Source organism: Pristiophorus japonicus, chromosome 22, assembly GCF_044704955.1.
Source record: "Pristiophorus japonicus isolate sPriJap1 chromosome 22, sPriJap1.hap1, whole genome shotgun sequence".
In the NCBI taxonomy this organism is placed as follows: Eukaryota; Metazoa; Chordata; class Chondrichthyes; family Pristiophoridae; genus Pristiophorus; species Pristiophorus japonicus.
Window position 1 is genome coordinate 25,584,602 of NC_091998.1, and position 22,500 is coordinate 25,607,101.

General features: G+C 42.3%; 1 protein-coding gene and 1 non-coding gene across 8 annotated transcripts in view; both read right to left on the reverse strand.

Annotated features, from left to right (window-relative positions):
• Nucleotides 1–22,500, reverse strand: part of LOC139234909 (A disintegrin and metalloproteinase with thrombospondin motifs 14) — a 244,455-nt gene that overhangs the window by 209,231 nt on the left and 12,724 nt on the right. For 6 of the 7 annotated variants that reach the window (XR_011588361.1, XM_070865779.1, XM_070865778.1 and 3 more), the window contains one exon: nt 13,587–13,734. Coding sequence is in view for 5 of the 7 variants with exons in the window: in XM_070865779.1 (XP_070721880.1) it covers nt 13,587–13,734 (148 nt within the window). In the remaining 2 variants the exon portion in view is untranslated. Of the gene's footprint in view, nt 1–13,586; nt 13,735–22,500 lie in introns of those variants that run through there. The other variant, XM_070865782.1, reaches the window with a different exon arrangement.
• LOC139235227 (U2 spliceosomal RNA) lies at nt 14,569–14,750 on the reverse strand. The gene has a single exon (XR_011588441.1). It is a non-coding gene; the product is annotated as a U2 spliceosomal RNA (small nuclear RNA).

Consider the following 22,500-nt stretch of genomic DNA (forward strand, 5'->3'; position numbering starts at 1 on the left):
GCAACAGTTTCTGGACTGTTCAGTCACAAGTGGTGCCTCTTATACAGCGTACTCTGATTAGTACATCCATGTAGGATGTGTCTTCATTTGTATCAGTTTCAACACAGAAATGGCTTCCTCCATGGAATGTTGCATCTGTACCCATGTGCAATGTGTGCATTCTGAAAAGTGCACTAATGTAAGATACAGTCATGGGTATATTGCACCTACAGCAATGTACAGCAAGCTTTGCTTGTCTGAATCCCTCCCCCTTATGTACATTAGAATGATGCTCAAGCTCGTTTTAAGTAACGCATTTTGAAAGCATTAAAAAAAATTCACTGCATTCACTGTGATTAAGGTCTGGTCTGATTGTGCCTAATGCTCCAGCATAGTACACCATGTAACAATAGTCTACTCCTGTTAACTCAAACCAGTCTCTTACTTGAACAAAATCAAATTAATCAGTAGTTCAAATTAAGCAATTAAAATAAAACAGCAGGGCAGGTGCTGTGATCATGGAGAACTGAATGACATATTAATGGGCCAAATCTTGCTGGAGCGGAGCACTTGAATGCACACTTCAGCTTGGAAAAATTTGCACCGTAACTTACTGGAAGTATGAGCTGAAACAGGGCACGTGACCTTAGTGTTCAGCGGGCCCAACAGTCGATCTCCATAACTAGCAAGATTTGAGAGAGAAAGCAACAGGGGAGCGACAGAGAAGGTGGGTGAATTGGAGTCAAATCAGGTACAGAAAGAAAAGGGAAAAGATTGAATTCAGAGTAAAAGGGACCAAAGAAAGATTTTTTTTTAATGTTTTAAATTTCTAAGAAGAATTTACTACAGGAATGAGAGTGAACAGTTTAAATGGTTCCCTTTCTGGGCCAGAGGGGGTGATTGGCATTGCATTAACAATTTTCACATCGATAAAAGGGTATTCAGACCCTTAACTTACAGCCCTAACTTTCTGCGGCGAGTTTAATGGGAAATTAATGTGGAAATCCAGCAAGTTCTTAAAAAAAGTGAAGTCAAGGGCTATATGCCTTTTATGCGAAACAAATGGCAGAGTGGCATAAATAAATCAATCAGCAAGTTCTGAAGATTCGCAACTCACGCGCATCTCTTAATCCAGTGAACATGCTGGACTATTTATGCATTAATAATAGTGTGTCGTTAACACATTATTTTTCCAGTGAATTTCCAGAAACTGCAGCCATTCGGCCCATTCAGCCTCATCCCACTCCTCCTCATTTAACCCGATCAGGATATCCTTCTATTCCTTTATCCCTCATGTGCTTATCTAGCTTCCCCTTAAATGCATCTATTTATCAGTGACTATTTATGACCCCCTAGTTTTAATCTCCCACAAGTGGAAACATTTTAAGGGGGGCACTTGATTTAATTGTTTTCTACAAAATAGTTGTAGAGCTGTTGAAGGAGATTCCTCTACGGGTTGCTCTTACACACTCTCCATGTTGCCATTCTTGTCTGCCATGGCGCACCATCTTGCCGTCCAGAGGAGGCGGAAGCCCCCAATGGAGTGCTCCCTACGCGGGAGTCCTCCCTTTATTTATTGGGGACTTGGCCTGGAGGGTGTTGCACAGAGCAGTCCCGTGCAATAAGTTTTTAAGTCAGTTCACGGGCTCCCAGGCCGCGTGTAATTTCTGCAGTCTAGAGGAGTCCGTGTTCCACGTGTATGTTGAGTGTGCGAGGTTGCAGCCCCTCTTCCAATATCTGATGGGGCTGCTCCTCAAATTCTGGTTGCACTTCAGTCCCACACTCATCTTTGGGCACTCTGTGCGGAAGGGAGCGGGCAGGTCGGAAGGCCTCTTCATAGGACTGCTCCTGGGCATGACCAAGGGGGTCATCACCCGTTCCAGGTAGCGGGTGGTCGAGAGGGTCATTCAGCCCTACTGCCTGCCTCTCTTCCGCAGTTACATCCGAGCCAGGGTGTCCCTGAAGATAGAGCACACGGTGTCCACCGGCACGCTTGTGGCCTTCCGCAAGAGGGACTGGAGTGCATCATCACCCCCGGCAACCAAATCTTAATTTGAACCATGTCTAAAGTTTAATTTGTTTAAGTTTGTCAGTTTTAGTGCCCCTCCCCTTTTAGCCAGGGAGCACTTGTATAATTTGTGTTTTTGGTGCCCTCAAAAAAAAACAAGTGGGCACTTGAAAAGTTTTTGGAGTGTGACCCCCTTTAATCAGGGAGCACTTGATTAATGTTTGCAACAAAATAGTTGTAGAGCTGTTGAATTATGATTTTCACAAGACTCAATAAAATCCCAGCCAATTGGGTTTAGGGAATCCACGATGAGGCAGGTGGTTGTAAGCCTGGTGGATGAACTACGAATGTGATTGTTAAACCTTTGCTAATAATCCAACTAGTTCTTAATAGCAATGTGTTGTAATGAATTCTTGAGCAAAGAACCCATGAAGCAAATACATTACAAAATCCTTTCATTATCTTAAAGACGTCAATCAGGTCAACCCTCAGGCTTCGCTTTTCTAGAGCAGAGTCCCAGCATGTTCAGCCTTTCTGGTTAAGTATATCTACTCAGTTCTGGTACCATCCTTGTGAATTTTTTTTGCACCTTCTCCAATGCCTCTATATCCTAATCAAGCAACTTTGAATTATTAGGTAATATTCAGAATTACAACATGACTAAAGGCAAGTATATCAACATATTTCTCAAGTAATTGGCTGAATTTTGATTTTTAATTGATTAATGGCAAAGATTTATTTCCATGTTTGCCCAATGTCCGATTTTGCAAACTAGGGTTAACATCACTCAGATACAACTTAAATATTAGATTGTATTGCTGTAAAGTTACCGGTGGTCAAGAAACCATGGGCAACATTACAGGCCCAAACACAGGGGTGGGGAAGGGTCGGGTGATTCACCCATATTGATCCAACTCTTTATATGCGATTGTGCCTCTGCTCAAGGACATTCAAAATGTTGCCATACATGCATGTGTACACTGCAAAGAAAAAGTTATTCTCTGAAAAGTCTGGTATCTCAACTCAGTCAGGGGACAGGGAAAAGGAATAAATACCATCAATTTGCATGCATTACAACCATTATTTCTTTGCTCCACTAATCTAAATATACAGCAATTTAGTCACAGCATTTTCACAGAACAGGATAAAAGTAGATTTCTCCATTTCAGGTTAAAAAAAATCTATGAAGAATGTAACTTGGTTTAAAACACATTCATAAACAATTATTTTAATCATGGAAAGGAACAAAAATCCAAGATTAGAAGTGAAAATTTGAACTTTTTACACAAACACCTTACGTGAATTTAGACCAGCAACAGCATTAAGTTAATGCCATGATTTTAAGATGACAACTGAAGAACACAAAATTGAAGTAAGCCACACTTCTGGTTTTTCAGCAAAACATAACCCTATTTATGAATACATTTATGAATGAAACCCTTGTAAACCTGCCAAAACTCTGATTTCAAATTATAAAGCTGCTCCTTTGTTCTACATTGCATATGTTCACCACTAACATCCATTGTGAATCAGGCAATGTTAAGTGCGTTTAAAGTGTCATTAAATAATCTGTCAGAACAATACGCTATTTCACTGGTCAGTCAGTTGACCATATCAGCATCTTAACCAGTTTCACTTACTACGAGAATATGTACATATCTTCAGAAATCAGACACATATCTAAATATTTTCAAAGATCAGGCACATTTAATTTTCAACTGCAGGAACTGTAGTATCGTGGTTATGTTACTGGAATAGTAATCCAGATGCCTGGACTAATGATCCGGAGACATGAATTCAAATCCCACGCTGCAGCTGTGGAATTTAAATTCAGTTAATTAAATAAATCTGGAATTAAAAAGCTAATATCAGTAATGGTGACCATGAAACTACCAGAGTGTCGGAAAAACCTATCTGCCCTTGAGGGAAGGAAATCAGCCGCCCTTACCTGGTCTGGCCTGTACGTGACTCCAGACCCACATCAATATGGTTAACTCTTAACTGCCCTGTGAAATGGCCTAGCAAGCCACTCAGTTCTATCAAACCACGAGGAAAAACAGTAAGTATAAAACCTAGGCACTGGATTCAACACAGCAAAGGCACACCCAGTCCAGTCAACCGTGCAAAGTCCTCCTCACTAATATCTGGGGACTTGTGTCAAAATTCAGAGAGCTGTCCCACAGAAAAGTCAAGCCTGACGTTGTCATACGCACACAATCATACCCATCAACCAACATCCCAGACTCCTCCATCAATGATACCATTATCACTAGTCCTCAACATTGACTCCGGACCATATGGAGTGCCATGGCATCAGCACAAACGTAGACAACTAAATCTCCTGCTGATTACCTGCTACCACCCTTCCTCAGCTGATGAATCAGTACTCCTTCATGTGAAACACCACTTGGAAGAAGCACTGAGGGTAAGCAAGGGCACAGACTATACTCTGGGTGGAAACTTCATTGTTCATCGCCAAGAGTGGTTCAGTAGCACCACTATTGATCGAGCTGGCGGAGTCTTGAAGGACATAGCTGCCAGACTGGGCCTGCAGCAGATAGTGAGAACCAACATGAGGGGAAAAACCTACTTGACCTTGTCCTCACAATCTACCTATCGCAGATGCATCTGTCCAGATCTTTGGTCCCGGCCACAAACTGTGTTCCCTAGCCACCGACTCCATCCCGCTCCCTAGCATCTGTCTGAGGCTGAACCAGACTATTCTGAACCTAGGCGTCATATTTGACCCAGAAATAACTACCGCCCACATAATAGCTAAAACCGCCTATTTCCACCTCCATAACATCGCCCGTCTCCGCCCCTACCTCAGCTCATCTGCTGCTGCAACCCACATCCATGCCTTTGTTACCTCTAGACTTGACTACTCCAACGCACTGCTGGCTGGCCTCCCACATTCTACCCTACGTAAACTTGTCACCCAAAACTCGGCAGCCCATGTCCTAACTCGCACCAAGTCCCGCTCACCCATTACTCCTGTGCTCGCTGACCTACACTTGTGCATCTCTGATTATAACTGCTCAACCATTCGTGGCCGTGCCTTCAGCTGCCTGGGCCCTAAGCTCTGGAATTCCTTCCTAAACCTCTCCGCCTCTCTTTCCTCCTTTAAGATGCTCCTTAAAACCTCCCTTTTTGACAAAGCTTTTGGTCATCTGCCGCAATTTTTTCTTATGTGGCTCAGTGTCAAATTTATTTGTTTTGTCTTATAACACAATGAAGCGCCTTGGGACCTTTTACTATGTTAAAGGCGCTATATAAATACACGTTGTTGTTTTGGAGAGAGTGAGACTGCCCTTGACATTAAGGCAGCATTTGACCATGTGTGGCATCAAAGAGCCCTAGTAAAACTGAAGTCAGTGGGAATCGAGAAAAACTCTCCACTGGTTGGAGTCACACCTACCACAAAGGAAGATGGTTGTGGTTGTTGAAGCAAATCATCTCAGCCTCAGGACATTGCTGCTCGAGTTCTTCAGGGCAGTGTTCTCGGCCCACTATCTTCAGCTGCTTCATCAATGACCTTTTCTCCTCCATAAGGTCAGAAATGGAGATGTTCGATACTGATTGCAGTGTTCAGTTCCATCCGCAACTCCTCAGATAATGAAGTAGACCATGCCTGCATGCAGCAAGACCTGGACGACCTTCAGGGTTGGGCTGATAAGTGGCAAGTAACATTCACGGCACACAAGTGCCACCTAACAACCATCTCCAACAAGAGAGAGTCTAGCCACCTTCCCTTGACATTCAACGAGATTACCATTGCCGAATCCCCCAATTCGGGGGGGAGGGAGGTCACCGTTGACCAGAAACTTAACTGGACCAGCCACATATATATTGCGGTTACAAGGGCAGATCAGAGGCTGGGTATTCTCCGGCGAGTGACTCAGCTCCTGACTTCCCAAAGTCTTTCCATCATCTACAAGGCACAAGTTTGATGGTATACTTTCCACTTGCCTGGATGAGCGCAGCTTTAACAACACTCAAAAAGCTTGACACCATTCTAGGACAAAGCAGCCTGCTTCATTGGCACCCTATCCACCACCTTAAACATTCCCTCCCTCCACCACCGGCGCACCGTGTCTGCAGTGCATACCATTTACAAGATGCATTACAGCAACTCGCCAAGGGTTCTTCAACAGCACCTCCCAAACCCATGATCTCTATCACCTAGAAGGACAAGGGCAAGAAGCACATGGGAACAACACTACCTGCAAGTTTCCCTCCAAGTCACACACCATCATGACTTGGAAATATACCGCCATTCCTTCATCAGCACTGGGTCAAAATCCTGCAACTCCCTCCCTAACAATACTGTGAGAGTACCTTCAGCTCACGGACTACAGCGGTTCAAGGCGGCTCAACACATATTAGGAGGGTTGCCTTGATGCACTGCGTTGTAACCAATGTTCCCTCTAAAATGGCTTTATTTCTGCGCATGAGCGGTATTTCAAATGGAAAGGCCTGTGAGCGGCCTGCGCGGTATCTTGCAGATTACTGCAGGGCCGCGCATGCACACAGCTTTGAGGGAACATTGGTTATAACAGCAGATCATGCAACCAAGAGGATAGCAAGGAGTACAAATATGGCTAGAGCAGTGGATCCAAACTGAATGAGCATATATCAACATTGATGCTAGCTATGGTGACTTAGATCATCCTATACTTCCAACACTATGAATGTGACCTTCTTTAGGAAAATTAGACTTTGAGTGTAAAAGCAATACAGGTACAATGTAAAATAATTTCAGCACTGTGAAGCCCACTTCCTAATGAGCATGATTTTGCAATACTAAATTATCAATCCCATTCGACAGGCTATAGAATGACCAATGCCAGAAATGGAAAATTTTACACTGCTTCAATCAAGAATGCTCTTATCAATTTGGAGTCAGAGTAGAGGGACATCAGGCTTGGGAATGATTGATGCTGACAAAAAAAAGTCTTGTACATAAGCAGATTCATTGTATTCGACTCAACCCAGAAAATTATAGGCTTGAATCCCAGCTTCAACTGTTACTTGAACTTTTTGTTGTCTCTGGGGAAATTCTAGATCGAGCACTTAGTGTAAGGCAGCACAGTGCTACATCTCTACTAGAGGAAGTGCTGTCTGGACCAGCTTCCCTCAGCACCAACTAACATTTAAGTTTTGCTTCCTCATGTTGGAAAATATTTTAGAGCACATTATGATGGGGAGAGATTGAGGCCAAACAGGAAATGAAGGAATTGATGGGGGAGGGGGGTGTGGAGAAAGAGAGGAAGAAACACAGACGGCATGATGTGAGTTATAGTTTTTTCAGATAATTTTGAAGGCAGGGAGAGGGAACAAGGCAAAATGGTATTGGAAGAAAATTTGAGAGCAGAGACACAAGAAAACTCTCAGGGGGAAAACTCCACACTGGCTGGAATCATACCCAATACAAAGGAAGATGGTTGTGGTTGTTTGAGGCCAGGGCATTGCTGCAGGAGTTCCTCAGGGCACTATCCTAGGCCCAACCATCCTCGGCTGCTTCATCTGGAACCTTCCCTCCACCATAAGGTCAGAAGTAGGGGTGTTCGCTGATTATTGCAGTGTTCAGTTCCATTCGCAATTCCTCAGAAAATGAAGCAATCCGTGCCCGCATGCAGCAAAACCTGGACGACATTCAGGCTTGGGCTGATAGCGGCAAGTAACATTTGTGCCACACAAGTGCCAGGCAATGGCTATCTCCAACAAGAGAGCGTCTAACCACTGCCCCTTGACATTCAACGGTTACCATCGTCGAATCCCCCAACATCAACATCCTGTGAGTCACCATTGACCAGAAACTTAACTGGACCAGCCACATAAATATTGTGGCAACAAGAGCAGGTCAGAAGCTGGATATTCTGCGGCGAGTGTTTCACTTTCTGACTCCTCAAAGACTTTCCACCATCTACAAAGCACAAGTCAGGAGTGTGATGGAATAATCTCCACTTGCCTGGATGAGTGCAGCTCCAACAACACTCAAGAAGCTCAACATGATCCAGGACAGAGCAGCCTGCTTGATTGGCACCCCATGCACCACCTTGAACATTCACTCCCTCCACCACCAAAGCTGCAGTGTGTACCATCTACAAGATGCACTGCAGCAACTCGCCAAGGCTTCTTCGACAGCACCTCCCAAACCTGCGACCTCTACCACCTAAGGCAGCAGGCGAACAGGAATACCATCACCTCCAAGTCACACTCCAACCTGACTTGGAAATATATCGCCATTCCTTCAACGTCACTGGGTCAAAATCCTAGCACTTCCTCCCTAACAGTATTGTGGGAGTACCACACAGACTGTAACCATTCCAAGAAGTCAGCTCACCACTACCTTCCCAAAGGCAATTAGGGATGGGCAATAAATGCTGGCCTTGCCAGAGACACCCACATTCCAGGAATTAATTTTTTTTTTTTTAAAAGATCAGTTTCTGAGCATCAGCTTAGCTCAGTGGTAACACTCACCCGAGTCAGAAGGTTGACGCCCCATTCTATATCTTAAGCACCCAATCTTGACCAATACTACAGTGCAATAGTAAGGGGCCACTGCATTGCCAGTGGCATTGCCCACTATTTAAGAAAGGAGTGAAGAGGGAAAACAGGGAACTACAGGCCAGTTAGCCTGACATCAACTGTCCGGAAAATGCTAGAATTCATTATTGAGGAAGTGGTAACAGGACAATTAGAAAATCATAATATGATTAGGCAGAGTTAACATGGTTTTATGAAAGGGAAATCGTGTTTAACAAATTTATTAGACTTTTTTTTTGAGGATGTAACTACCAGATTGTAGGGGGAAGGAAGTATATTTGGATTTCCAAATGGCATGCAATAAGGTGCCACATAAAAAGGTTGCTATGCAAGATAAGGGTTCATGGGGTTGGGAGTAATAGATTAGTATGGATAGAGGATTGGTTAACAGTCAGAAAAGAGAGAGTAGGGATAAATGGATCATTTTCCAGTTGGCAAGCTGTAACTAATGGGGTGCCGCAGGATCAGTGCTTGGGCCTCAGCTATTTACAATCTATACTAATGACTTAGATGAAGGGACTGAGTATAATATATCCAAGTTTGCTGATACTACAAAGCTAGTTGGGAAAGTAAACTGTGAGGAGGATGCAAAGAGTCTACAAAGGGATGTAGACAGGTTAAGTGAGTGGGCAACAAGGTGCCAGATGGAATATGATGTGGGGAAATGTGAGGTTATTCACTTTGATAGGAAGTTTAAAAAAAAACATAATATTTTTTTAAATGGTGAGAAACTATTAAATGTCAGTGTTCAGAGAGATTTTAGGTGCCTTCATTACAGGAAACACAGAAAGTTAACAGGCAGGTATAGCAAGCAATTAGGAAGGCAAATCAGTTTCTTAACCGATAAGGGAATAAGCGGTTATGGGGAGCGGGCAGGGAAGTGGACCCGAGTCCATGATCGGATCAGCCATGATTGTATTAAATGGCGGAGCAGGCTCGAGGGGCAGTATGGCCTACTCCTGCTCCTATTTCTTATGTTATGATGTTCAAATGGCATGTTGACCAACATACAGGAGTAAGCAAGTCTTCCTACAATTGTACAGAGCTTTGGTGAGACCACACCTGGAGTACTGTGCACAGTTTTGGTCTCCTTATCCGAGGAAGGACATACTTGCCCTCGAATTGGTGCAATGAAGGTTCACTAGATTGATCCCTGGGATGAGAGGGTTGTCCTATGAGGAGAGATGGAGTAGATTGGGTCTATACTCTCTGAAGCTCAGAAGAATGAGAAGTATTCTCATTCTGAGGGGGATTGACAGGGTAGATGCAGAGAGATTGTTTCCCCTGGTTGGAGTCTACAACTAGGGGGCATAGTCTCAGGATAATGGATTGGCTATTTAAGATTGAGATGAGAAGAAATTTCTTCACTCAGAGGACTGTAAATCTTTAGAATTCTCTACCACAGAGGGCTGTAGATGCTGAGTCATTGAGTATATTCCAGGCTAAGACATAGATTTCGGACTCAAGGGGAATCTAGGGATATGGGGTTTGGACGGAAAAGTGGAGTTGAGGTCGAAGATCAGCCTTGATCTTATTCAATGGCAGAACAGGTTCGAAGGGCTGTATGGCCCATTCCTGTTCCTAATTCTTATGTTCTTATGTAGGCGTCACCTTTTGGGTGAGACGTTAAATTGAGGCTCCTCCACCATTCAGCTGGATGAAAAAGATTCCATGGCATTATTTGAAGAAGAGGAGCAGACATAACTCTGTGACCTGAACTATATTTATCTTTTAATCAACACCACCAAAACAAATTAAATGCATAATTTTCTGTATGCTGTACCTTGCAGTGTGCAAATTACCAGCATGTTTACCTAAATAGCAACGAGTGCACTTCAAAAACAACTCCTTGGCATTGAAGCCTCAGGATGTTTCAAGGACATGAAAGATGTTATGTAAATTAATACTCTTTTTCATATGTTTGTGAAGGAGCTAGGGAGTCATGAACAGTCAGAGAAGTGAAGTTTGTAGGGCTGGACAAAATTTCCCAGATAGGAAGGAGGAAAGCCAAGGGGGATTTGAAGACAAAAGATAAAGAACTTGGAAATGAATTCACTGGAGTACAGGAAGCTTGGCAAGGACAGAGGTGATGTCCCTTTACAACGTTGCGTTGGAGAGGACTTGGGTTGCGGAGGTCTGGTTTCGTTGATATTTATGAAGGTATGGATGAGGGTTTCAAGCAGCTGTGGAGATGAAGTAAATGGCCAATGTACTGGATATGGAAAGAGGTCTTGATGATGGACCAGATGTGGATGTAAAAGCTCAGCTCAGAGTTGAACAGAATGGCAAAGTTCAGTGTGAAGAAACAGCCTGTCAAGCTGATGGGAGTCAAAGCCAAAAGCACATAACGCCCAAATAATTTAGCTTCAGTTCCTGTGAACATGAAGTTGTAGGGCCCAGTATTTGACTTTAGGTAACCAGCTATATAGTACAGCAACAGGCCTAGAATCAATATTGGTGCAGCAGAGATAGCAAGTGCCATTGGCATATATGTGGAAGCTCCCCCCAGGATTGCAGATTATGGCGATGATGGGGCAATATGTAGATGATAAATAGGAGAGGATTAATGATGGAACCTTGCAGCACACCAGTCCCAATTGTGTAGACATAGAAGGACAAAGTCTTGGAGGAGATATAAAGACTGCACTGGAAACTGTAGGAGTGCTATCATGAGAGACCAGTACTATGCAATACCACAAAGGAGAAGCCAGAGAGGAGAATGAAATTGTCTACAGTACGAAAAGCAGCAGGTCAAGAAGGGAGTGAACTACAGTTGCAGACGCACAGCATCACTAGGGACTTTGACCAGGTTGTAGGTGGGTAGCTGGGTAGTGCTGTAGGTGGGTAGGAAACTGGATTGTTGGAACATGAACAGAGAAAACGGAATATGTGGCTATCAAGTTGTAGGACCTTGGAGAGAGGTTGGAGGTCGAGAAGATAGCGAGATCAAAAGTGGTCCTTTTGAGAAGGGTGCAATAAGTGGTTTTGATAGAAGTGGATCTTGTATCAGCTGATCATAAATTACCACTGTAAAGAATTACAAAATCTAGATAATTTGACTCTGACTGAAGGAAGATAGCTTGAAAGAAGGAAGAAGCACTGAAGGAACAGAAAAGCAAGAATAATATAAATAACCAATTAAGTTACTGACCAGTTTACAACCAACCATTCTCAAGTCAGTCCATAAAAAGTCCAAGAACTGTATAATAATGAATGATCAGGGATGAATTACAGATGTGTGTGTGTGGTCTCAAGTTGGACGTGGGCCAGTAATTGCACCAGCCCAAAAATCAGTGAGAGACTCCATATACTCCAGTAATTCACTCTCACCATCTGTTACTATTTTTCTTGCTTTCCTTCATGAAATGTGGCCTGCAACACATCAGGTTGAGCTGATGCCACAGATGAGGAGGCCATAGGCCATTAGTAATGAAGAATGGTTATATTTAAAATCATACAAGATACCGATGGATGTCTGACATTAGATAATTAAAGCAAAATAATTTGCACATTATGCAGATTAAAATTACATAGAAATAAGTTTTCTAGGCATCTTAAACTAGATATTCCACAAAATACAATATTTCAAAGCTAGGGCTGCCATCTTAGTGCAATTAGTACAATATTTGCCTTCTGATCAGTAAGTTCTGGATTCAAATTCTAGGTTGGCCTGTCAGTTCCTGCCTCAAATATCCAACATCATCTGTGCTCATCTGAATCATGCTTCTTTTTAGGGGAAATCACAGAACCATGCTGATAATGGTTATATGGATTCCACAGCCTAACCTATCTCATTCGCTTAGATCAAAGCACAGTCCACAGGTGGAACAACAAATAAATTCTGGGAGCAAAAGCAAGTCTAATATTTCTTGTATACTGTATCAGTAATTCCACTTTAAGTAAGTTCTTTCAGTGACTTTGATATTCAAATATAGGTCTCTTTATAAATGTAATCTGCAATAATTTACCGCCTTACCTGCCTGTGGATGCAGTATAGCCTACAGCAGTTACATGTGGAACAAATCTCGTGGTCATTATTTTCTGGCCTGAACTAAAGCTCTAACGAACTGACCACGAACTGGCCAACATTGTCCATCAAGGATTGCCAAGTCTGGATTTCAGCCAAGGCTGGGATGTGAATTAAAGCCTTCTTCATACTGAAGAAAAAGGATGTTTAACCTTTCTCAGTTGAATAGGACTTCATCATACCTGGCATGCTTAATCTCCAGTATGCTTGGGCTTTACATGAGGTAATGAAAATATAACTTGATCAGACAGAGTATGGTCTTAAGATCATATCTAATAAAATGCTGCATGACTCTGAGTATCTCATTTCTACCGAATATCTAGCCTAGTAATGCACGCTAATCAAAGATAAAAATTCCACTGAGCAACATCATCAATCTTTACCCTAGGATTGCCACCTATGACATTTATATAGCGCTTTGACCATACAAAAACTTTGTAATCCACTTCATTGAGGTGTAATCAGACCAGACAAAAATGGATGCCGAGTCAAAGGAGATTTTAGGAGTCCAAATAGTTCATCGTTTTAATTCATTTTTTTCATTGAAACACCTGTATATGAAAAGATTAACAGGAGTCAAGCAGAAGTTCCCTTAAAAAACTCATTACACACAGAAATGTTAGGTGTTGAAATGAATACGTTGTGGCAGCCTAAGCAGACAAATTGTGTTATTTAAATATGTCACATAATCACAAACTGTCAATTTACAGGATTTAAAATAACATTTGGCAAAATTTCATATCAATTTAGAAGAGAAAGTCTTCAGAGTTTTCAAAAAAAAAAGATAACAATGCAGATGTCACATGGACATCCACTAAACTGTACATACAGATTAAAAACAGATAAAGGATGCAAAACGCAAACATTGTAATAAAATTAGTCTCGTAAAAATAAAGAGCATTTAATATTGTGCAATATTAGTATGCAGAATGCATTCTGAAGACTCCATGAGATTTAATAACAAACAGAATTTTTTTTTAAACTTAAGCTGAAACTTTCAGCAGCCATTAGTCCTTTCAATACCTTCAACATGTAGGTCTTTTGGTACTGCTTGTTTGATAGATGACCTACGATACACCACATGAACACGACCCTTTTCCTCCTGTGCCTGCTGCCCTTTTTCCAATGGCTCAATGAAAAACTCGCCAGTGTCTGCACGAATCAATCCAGCCTATTAAATATAAAGAGAGCAATTAAACACAAATTAATCACCACAATGAGTAACATTTCTGTATATTCTGTAGAGGAGGTTGTTACATACAAGAGTATATAAAAAAAAAAATCAACATCTGTAGTTAGTGTTGCCATTAGGAGCCAGCAGCTAGGAAAATTTTCCGCTGACTCCTCCCATCGATCGCCAAATATTTCTGACATTCTGGCTGAACAAAATTAAGTAAAATTAAGGAAACTATCATTTATTTTTAAATATACAAACTTATGCATTTGAATTAGGTCAAATTATACAGTGAGATTGTAATAGTGGAAAGGCAATTGACGATGGTTACTAATTTAATGTTCGACTGTTCATTATAATCTTACCTCCCATATGTGTCCAAATAAATATGTACAAAATACAAATATTTAGTTCAGAAAATCAAAGTTATATACCAGAATGAATTGCTTTCCACTTTGTTTACTATAAATGTTTTCCATTAGTCAAGATGAGAGATCAGTGCTGGAAAACAATGAATAGTTTTTCTACAGTTTGCACTCAGTTGGAGAAACATTGTATTTGTTTGCTTTGGTTATGCAGCACTTGTACTCCACTTAGGAGCAGATTGTCACAGCTCCTGCAATAATCTAGTGGGTAAAGGCATCAACTGATGCATTTCTGAAACATACATAAAGTTCCAGTTAAGAGATTGCTGCTCTCAGCTGGAGGGGCAATAGGGGTAGTATAATTGGCATCAACACCCTTTTTTTTTGTTCATTCTTGTCAGATCAACTCCAGCGCCAAAGATCACTTTGCGCTACTACATTTGATCTTAGCCAAAAGGCCAAGAGAGGAAGCTGCACCGTTCCTGGAAACACTGCAATACCAGGTCGGTGCGTGGAGTGGACGGAGCAAGCCCCTATTCCATCTCCCTGTTCCAAAAAACAATTTAATATTTGGTCCCCAGATAGGAGATATTAAACTGATAAGAACAGATACTACACTTGATCTTAGCCAAAAGGCCGAGAAGGCATCAACACCCTGAGCTAGGACAAGAAAAATCAACCAGTGGTCCAGCTCCTAACTACTATCCAGTGGCCCATGTTTGAAAGTGCATGGACACCTAGTCTGGTGAGGACAGGATCAAACAGAGTGTGTTATTTGCTACAGCTGAATAGCTTGTCAATTTCCACCATCTAGATGAAAAACAGTTACTTGGCTGTGATAGTGGAGGGTTTGAAGCATCTGTGAAACCTTTATCCAATGAATCAGCACTCCTTCAGGAGAAAGACAAAAAAATATTTGGGTGGGGATGATGGATGCCTTTGTTAAGTATGCTGAAGAACAGTCAGAATGCTGGTGTTTGCAATTCGGGGCCCCATATTATTACTAGGTTATAGTTTATCTGCAAACATCGTGCACCGTGGCAAATAGTGTGAGAGGAGAGAGAGAGAGAGAGAGAGAGAGAGAGAGAGAGAAAGAGAGACTCTTACATGTAATATTTATACAACTAAAGAATGGGTTGCAGTGATACAGACAAAATTCACTTCTAGCTAATGTCAGTGTCAAGTAATCCCAGTTCAGGTATAAAACAAGCTGGAAGCAAAGTAAAGCTCCCTCTGCATTGCCAATAATCTGCTTCAAATCAGCCTAAGAATACGGCTACTACACAGGTGTTACATTTTCATTCCCACACCACCCATTGGGCCTCCCTGAGTGACATTCCTAATTAGCAACAAACTATGGGCAGTTTTGTGCTGTGGACTCATGCCCATTAGAGATGGCATTACAACTATTCAAACTCATTTTACTTCTCAGCCTTTACAGCTGTCAGAGAAGAGACTTTCATCCCACGATTGTTGGCTGGATTTGGTCCCAGAGCCTGAAGGTAAAAGGGCAGTGTTCCAATATGCAGCACCATCCAGTCCCCTTTCCCCCACATTCTAAAATAAAAATATAATTTTACTGAAGTTAAGAGAATATCAGTAGCATTTTCAGAGCCAGCTGACCAGCAAGACTTGTCCAAATAATTATTCATATGAATTCAGCTCTGCACTAGTTACCCAGACTAAATTACACTATTACTATACTGAATATTCATCAAATGATTCCAGTTAATTTACACCATTACAATCCTACTCATCCACCCAATCATAATGAAAAACTTTATATGGCTGTTTTTCTAATCTTCCAGATATTTCACATCCTTAATGTAATCAGTCAATGTTTGAATATGGCCTATATTCTAAATCTGACATCATAAACTAATAACTTTAACCAATTTCAAAACTATTTGGAAATCTGACAAGCAACAATAATTTAGACACAAGTTATAAAACAGATGGGGTAAAAAAAATGAAGAAATACATGGGGTAAATGCACCCAATGTAGAGCTTTGTGCATTAGCATTAAACTTGGAACCTCAGGTCTATACTAATGCCCTGCCCCCAGGAATTTCCATCCATTCATTGAAAATTTACCCCCATATTGCTACTAGGAACACTGGTGGTCCCCAAACTGTGTCACCTGTCATACCAATGGTTGCTACCCATCTTGAAACCAATCATTCCAGCTTTCTAAACTCTGAATACTTATCATTTTAACTGAAGAAAATGCAAAGTACAACAACAACAAAAAAGAAAATGTGACCCGATTACATGGCTTACATAACTACTTCACTCATTTCTGGTTCTGTGAAGTTTTAGTGACCAATTTACCTCCCCTCCCCTGTCACTAGTACTTTCTCCAGCTCCCAACTTCTCCTCTGATCCACCACCAACACAAATGTTCACAATTCTGCTGATCTGATCCATAACTTTGTTGCCTCTACCTTCATTGTCCTCCTCACCAGGTAACAGATGGTGTCCCGCCCCACTATTCTACTCTTCCAAATTCCCCATAGGCTAGGATTAGAGCAGATGTGGCATTCAGCTGTCCAAGCTATTCACGGTTATATCTTGCTTGATCATTTCAGGCAGTACAACCTTTCTCTCTCTACAGCCAAATCTTCTTATCCTAGGATTATCCAAAAAAGCAAGAATCATTCAAAATGCCTCTTCTCCACAGTAATCTACCTCACAATCCCCACCCTCATCTCACAGTAAAGGCAAGGAGCTCATGGACTTTCAACCACTGCTGTGTATTCCCCCTCTGGCCCCTTGCCCGCCCTCCTTTCATTGTTCATTCCCCACCTCACCCATCTTCCCCTCAAACTCATTTGCTCCATGAAGCTCACCCGCTCCTTCTTTAGCCCTCTCTTGATCCAGCTCCTGACTACTTAGCTTTTTCTAGTCAGTCTCATGTTAATTTTATCTTACCCTCTGGTAGTGTCCCCACATGAAGAACAGTCGTCATCATCACCTCCTCTAAAAAAAAAATTCAACTTTGATTCCCCTACTCTAACTACAACACTACTGACAATTTACCCTTTCTCTGCAAAGGTCAAAATTTATCATCCAACTCTACCTCTCCATGTTTGAATCCCTAAAATCCAGTTTCTTGAATTCCCTGTGTCTTTCCACCATTCTTCCTTCAAAAACATTTCTCTTCAATTATGCTTTCCCTTCACCTCAACTCCAGTTCCAGTTTCCTGTGTGACATCCTCCCATTGCATTAATGTCCTTATGCTCGAGGAATACTACAGAAGTTTTTGTTGTAGCTGTTAATGAAGTGAATTTTAAGACTGCTGATCATTTGAAGATCTAATGATCAGAGCATAAATTAATTCACTTTTGTTAAACGAATGCTGTTGCTCTATAAACATGTGGCATGATTATTGTTCCAAATCATGCAGATATTTTCTAGTATTTTTTTAAAATTTAAGTCATTTGATTTTCATAACATTCATCATGGTGCAAAACCTTTTCCTAATTTTCAATTTCCACAATTCAGGTGATGAATTCACCTAAAGGCAAAACCTCTCATGGTGAGCCTTTGCAAAGCTTAAACATTTATGCTCAGCATGTGAGAAAGAAGGTGCCTTTAAGAAGCTGGTTTCCTGACAAACTCCAGCAAGAGTTTACATAAAGAAACAGCTAATTCTGAAAAATCAAAGCAATGCTTTAAATAAACATCATTGCTTTTTTGTTGGCCAATATAAGCTGGTTGTAATATATCAAAATTGAAATAGACTGTAGCTAGCTTCTTTAAAGGATACTTGTACTCAAAACTACCAAAAATTTAACCTGATGTTCTTTTCTTAAAAAGACAAAAAAAAATTGATATACTGTATTTCTCAAAACAGCATAATTCATGTTCCCCCTGGTGGAAGAGTTTTTAGTTTTAGTAAAAGTGTTTGAAGGAGTGAGGGGAAACTAGACAGGGGGTGGGTGGGGTGCCTTCCTTCACTCATTAAACACATCTCTAAAAACAGTAGCCAATGATAGGCGTCAACAATTATGCCTATAGAAATGGCTATGACCCACCCTAGCAGCTATCTTGGGTGAGAAGTGGTGGGGGGGGGGAGGGGAAGAGCAAGGGGGGGGGGGGAGGAAAGAGATTAAAAATCAGTCATAAAATACTGAAATAAAAACAAATTTTGCAGACTCAATAATATTATTTCTGAAATAGAAAACATACATGATAAACCACGTTATCAACAATTGACAGTAGTATTTATTCAATCTGAAGATGTAGCTGCTTTATTGGGACTTTCTGACTGGGACTAAACTGTTGAACATATGACCTTTTACAAAAACCTGGAACTTCAAGTCATGGTCTGAGGTTTTATGAGCAAACAACTAGGAAACTCTGAACCTGATTTTGTGGTAAAGTTACATCCTTTGCAAATGCGTAGACATAGGCTGGATTGTTATAATATTGCAGGTTTATTTTCACTCGTATTATTGGTTTACATTGCACTCCACCATATGTTATGGCAAATAAAAATGGTCTTGCCTTTAGGTGAAGCCCTACAAATTACCACAATTCCACTTGTATAAAAATTAACAGGCAAAATGTTGAAAACCAGTACTGCCCAAGGCTTGTTCTTTTGAGATCATTGCCTCCTGCAGTGTAAGAAACTATTTTAAAGCTGCATTCAAACAATCATCGATTTCTACATATTTGGGTTGAATCCTCCTCTCACCGGAACCATCAAAAACTGTAATGGATAGAGCAGCAGCATAGCCCGAATCCCTTGGCTAGCAGGGGGCAAGGGGTAGAAAAGCAGAGTTGATGCTTCTGATTGCTATTCAATATGGCTGAATATCTGCTTTAGATGCAACTCTCACCAGTCTCACTCTCCCTTGCAGTTGAAGAACTTTTTGAGGTTCACATATGAAAATGGCTACTTTGCGTGAGATACCAGAGGACCACCAGCACCTCAGGAGCTGGACCCCTTCTGGAAAGTTGGATTATTATGCCCAGTTTTAGATGCCCTACTTTATAGGAAGAATATCAAGGCCATTGAGAGAGTACAGAAGAGGTTTACTAAAAAATATACCATGGATGAGAGATTTTAGTTATGACGAGCGACCAAAGAAAGTGGGGCTCTATCCATTAGAATAAAGAACTAAGAGATCCAATAGATCTGTTCAAAATTCTGAATTTTTTTTTACCTTGTCAGAACCAGTCAGGAAAACCTACTTCCACTGGGTCAGTGAGTCAGTATCAAGATATAGATTTGAGATCATGACCAAAAAAAAAGAGGAAAGTTTAGGAGAAATTATATTTATTTTAACATAGAAGAAACATATACAAGTTGGACCTCTCTGGTCCGGCACCCTCGGGACCTGACCGGTGCCGAAACAGAGTATTTTCCAAACTACGGGAGGTCACGTCGAACCTAGGCTTACCAGTACCTGATGACAGCACCCGGGCTCCTGAACGCCTCTATCACGTTCCGGCTACGAAACTCTGGCCTCGCTCTGGCTCTCCGTGCTGGTTTGCTGCTGTTTTTTTTAAGTTCGTGTCTTACCCCTGCGCGCCTGTTAGATCTCTTAATTTCCAATGAAATACGAACTCCGATTGTAGTTTTAACTTCTTTATTTTTGGCAGAGAGCAATAACAAGCTCTTAGCTTTAAGCCAGGTCTTTGTTCTTCTGGTACCACATGGTCAAAATGGCTGTACTTATACCTGGAACAATTTATAGAAAAGAACTCGCCTCATTTGACCTTATTGGCTCAATTAATAGTCTTTTAACCTTTTAATTGGCTCGCTACGCAAGGTCCTAAAATGTCAAGTTGATAGATGACTTAATGCAACATGCTAAACTGCATGTAGCAGCCTTGACTTGGGGGTCTGTGAATTTTCACAGTCTGTCTAAATGCAGCCTGTTTGAATTCTCTATCAGCGCCCCCACTCCAGGCAGTTCGAAACAAGATAGAGGTGGCTGTCGGGTTCCGACCCCAAAGCTGGATTTGCACAGTTTCTGTGCGCGTGCGCAAATCTATTCAATCACACGGTGTGACGCGGTTGGGAAGCGTTCAGTGCGTGCTCTGCGCAGAAGGCCATTGCGCAGCATTTAGTCGTTGTCTACAATCACTCCTCACTGAACAGCGCGGGAAACTGCGACGCCACCCATGCCGGGGCTGATGCCAAATCACACATGTTTCCGGATTAGTGTGTCCTGGGTACAACCTGTAGTGCCCTACAAGAAACAGTGATGATAGCAGAATCTTATTTTTTGAAGGGGAGAGGGTATTTGAAGAACAAATTAAATGGTATGGGGAAAAGGAATTATGTGGATAGCTCTTTCAGAGAGTCAGCACAGGTGCTGAATGGCTTCATTGTATGCTGTAAAATTTAATAGGGGAATTTTAACGGAGCAGTTTACAGATGGGCGGAGGGGTGATGCCAAACACACCCAACGTTATCAGTTTGAGGCCCAGCTATTGTAACTCCAAAATCTCATTTATGATCACGTCAGGAATGGGCAGCTTGCCCACTTTCCAGGCGGGCCCCCAGAGCCCAATTTAAAGCGAGGTTGTATTCACTTATGCCAGATTGCTCAGTTACAAGCTCCTTGCAAAAATGTGAGAAATGAGTCGCAAGGCTACCCCCAGGTTCTATGATACCTTCCTGGAGGTGCTGGTGAAAGAGGTGAGGGATGTTCTTTTCCCCCCCCCCACCCATGAGTGGGAAGAAGATTCCCAAGATCTACATAGACCAGGCCAAGAGAGAGGTGGCAGAAATGGTCAGTTCCGGGAGCATTATCTCTGGGACCTAGATTCAAAGTAGGAAACACTTCAATGTCCTGAAAGAGTAGAAAGGGGGAGTAACAACTCTATATTTTCCATCATTCAATAACACCTGACAACAATCCTTTCCTCATCTCCACTATACAATACTCCTCCCGCCCCCCCCCCCACTATACAATACTCCTTCCTCACTACACCACCCCCACCCCCCACTGCAACAAAGCCGTCACAAATCACAAGGTCGCAATTGCAGAACCAAGGTCTCCTCTGATGACTACTTCCTCACTTCACACACCAGTTTTCCATTCAACACCTCCCATCTGCATACTTCTTTTCCCTTTCAGCATATGCATCATAGGCAGTCCCTCGGTATCGAGGAAGACTTGCTTCCACTCTTAACATGAGTTCTTAGGTGGCTGTACAGTCCAATACGAGGTGGGGCAGATAGTCGGGAAGGGATGGGTGGGACTGGTTTGTTGCATGCTCTTTCCGCTGCCGGCGCTTGATTTCTGCACGCTCTCTGCGACGAGACTTGAGGTGCTCAGCGCCCTCCCGGATGCGCTTCCTCCACTTAGGACGGTCTTTGGCCAGGGTCTCCCAGGAATCAGTGGGGATGTTGCACTTTATCAGGGAGGTTTTGAGGGTGTCCTTGTGGCGTTTCCGCTGCCCATCTTTGGCTTGTTTGCCATGAAGGAGGTCTGAGTAGAGTGCTTGCTTTGGGAGTCTCGTGGCTGGCATGCGGACTATGTGGCCTGCCCAGCGGAGCTGATCAAGTGTGGTCAGTGCTTCGATGCTGGGGATGTTGACCTGGTCGAGGAAGCTAATGTTGGTGTGTCTGTCCTCCCAGGGGATTTGTAGGATCTTGCGGAAACATTGTTGGTGGTATTTCTCCAGAGACTTGAGGTGCCTACTGTACATGGTCCATGTTTCTGAGCTATACTGGAGGGAGGGTATTACTACAGCCCTGTAAACCATGAGCTTGGTGGCAATTTTGAGGGGCTGGTCTTCAAACACTCTTTTCCTCAGGCGGCCGAAGGCTGCACTGGAGACAGTGTTGGATCTCGTCGTCGATGCCTGTTCTTGTTGATAGGATGCTCCCGAAATATGGGAAGTGGTCCACGTTGTGCAGGGCCGCGCCGTGGATCTTGATGACTGGGGGGACAGTGCTGTGCGGTAAGAACAGGCTGGTCGAGGACCTTTGTCTTGCTGATGTATTTACTGAGGAGTACGAAAAAACGTCGACTATGTCCTGGAGTTCAGTCTCTGTATGCGCGCAGACGCAGGCGTCGTCCGCGTACTGTAGCTCGACAAATGCAGTACAAGCAGAAGCACTATAAATGTGCAATTTCCTTTTCAGTAGCCACTCTAACTCTTGTCCTCTCTTTCTGCAGGAGAAAACGGCACACATCACAATGGAGAGGAGTAAGACCTGGGGAGAAACACCCAGCATCATGAACTCACTAAGATGGAGCAGAAATCTCTGAAAGTTAGTGGCCCTTTAATAGTGATGTGCATAAGAGATGGAGAACTTAGGGGTTTATCTGAAGCTTATTAATTGTGCCCCTTCAATAAATTTTTTTTTTAAATTGCACAGCCTGAATGAAATTTCAAGCTGTATTGTAAGTCTATCATCTGTTACAGTGC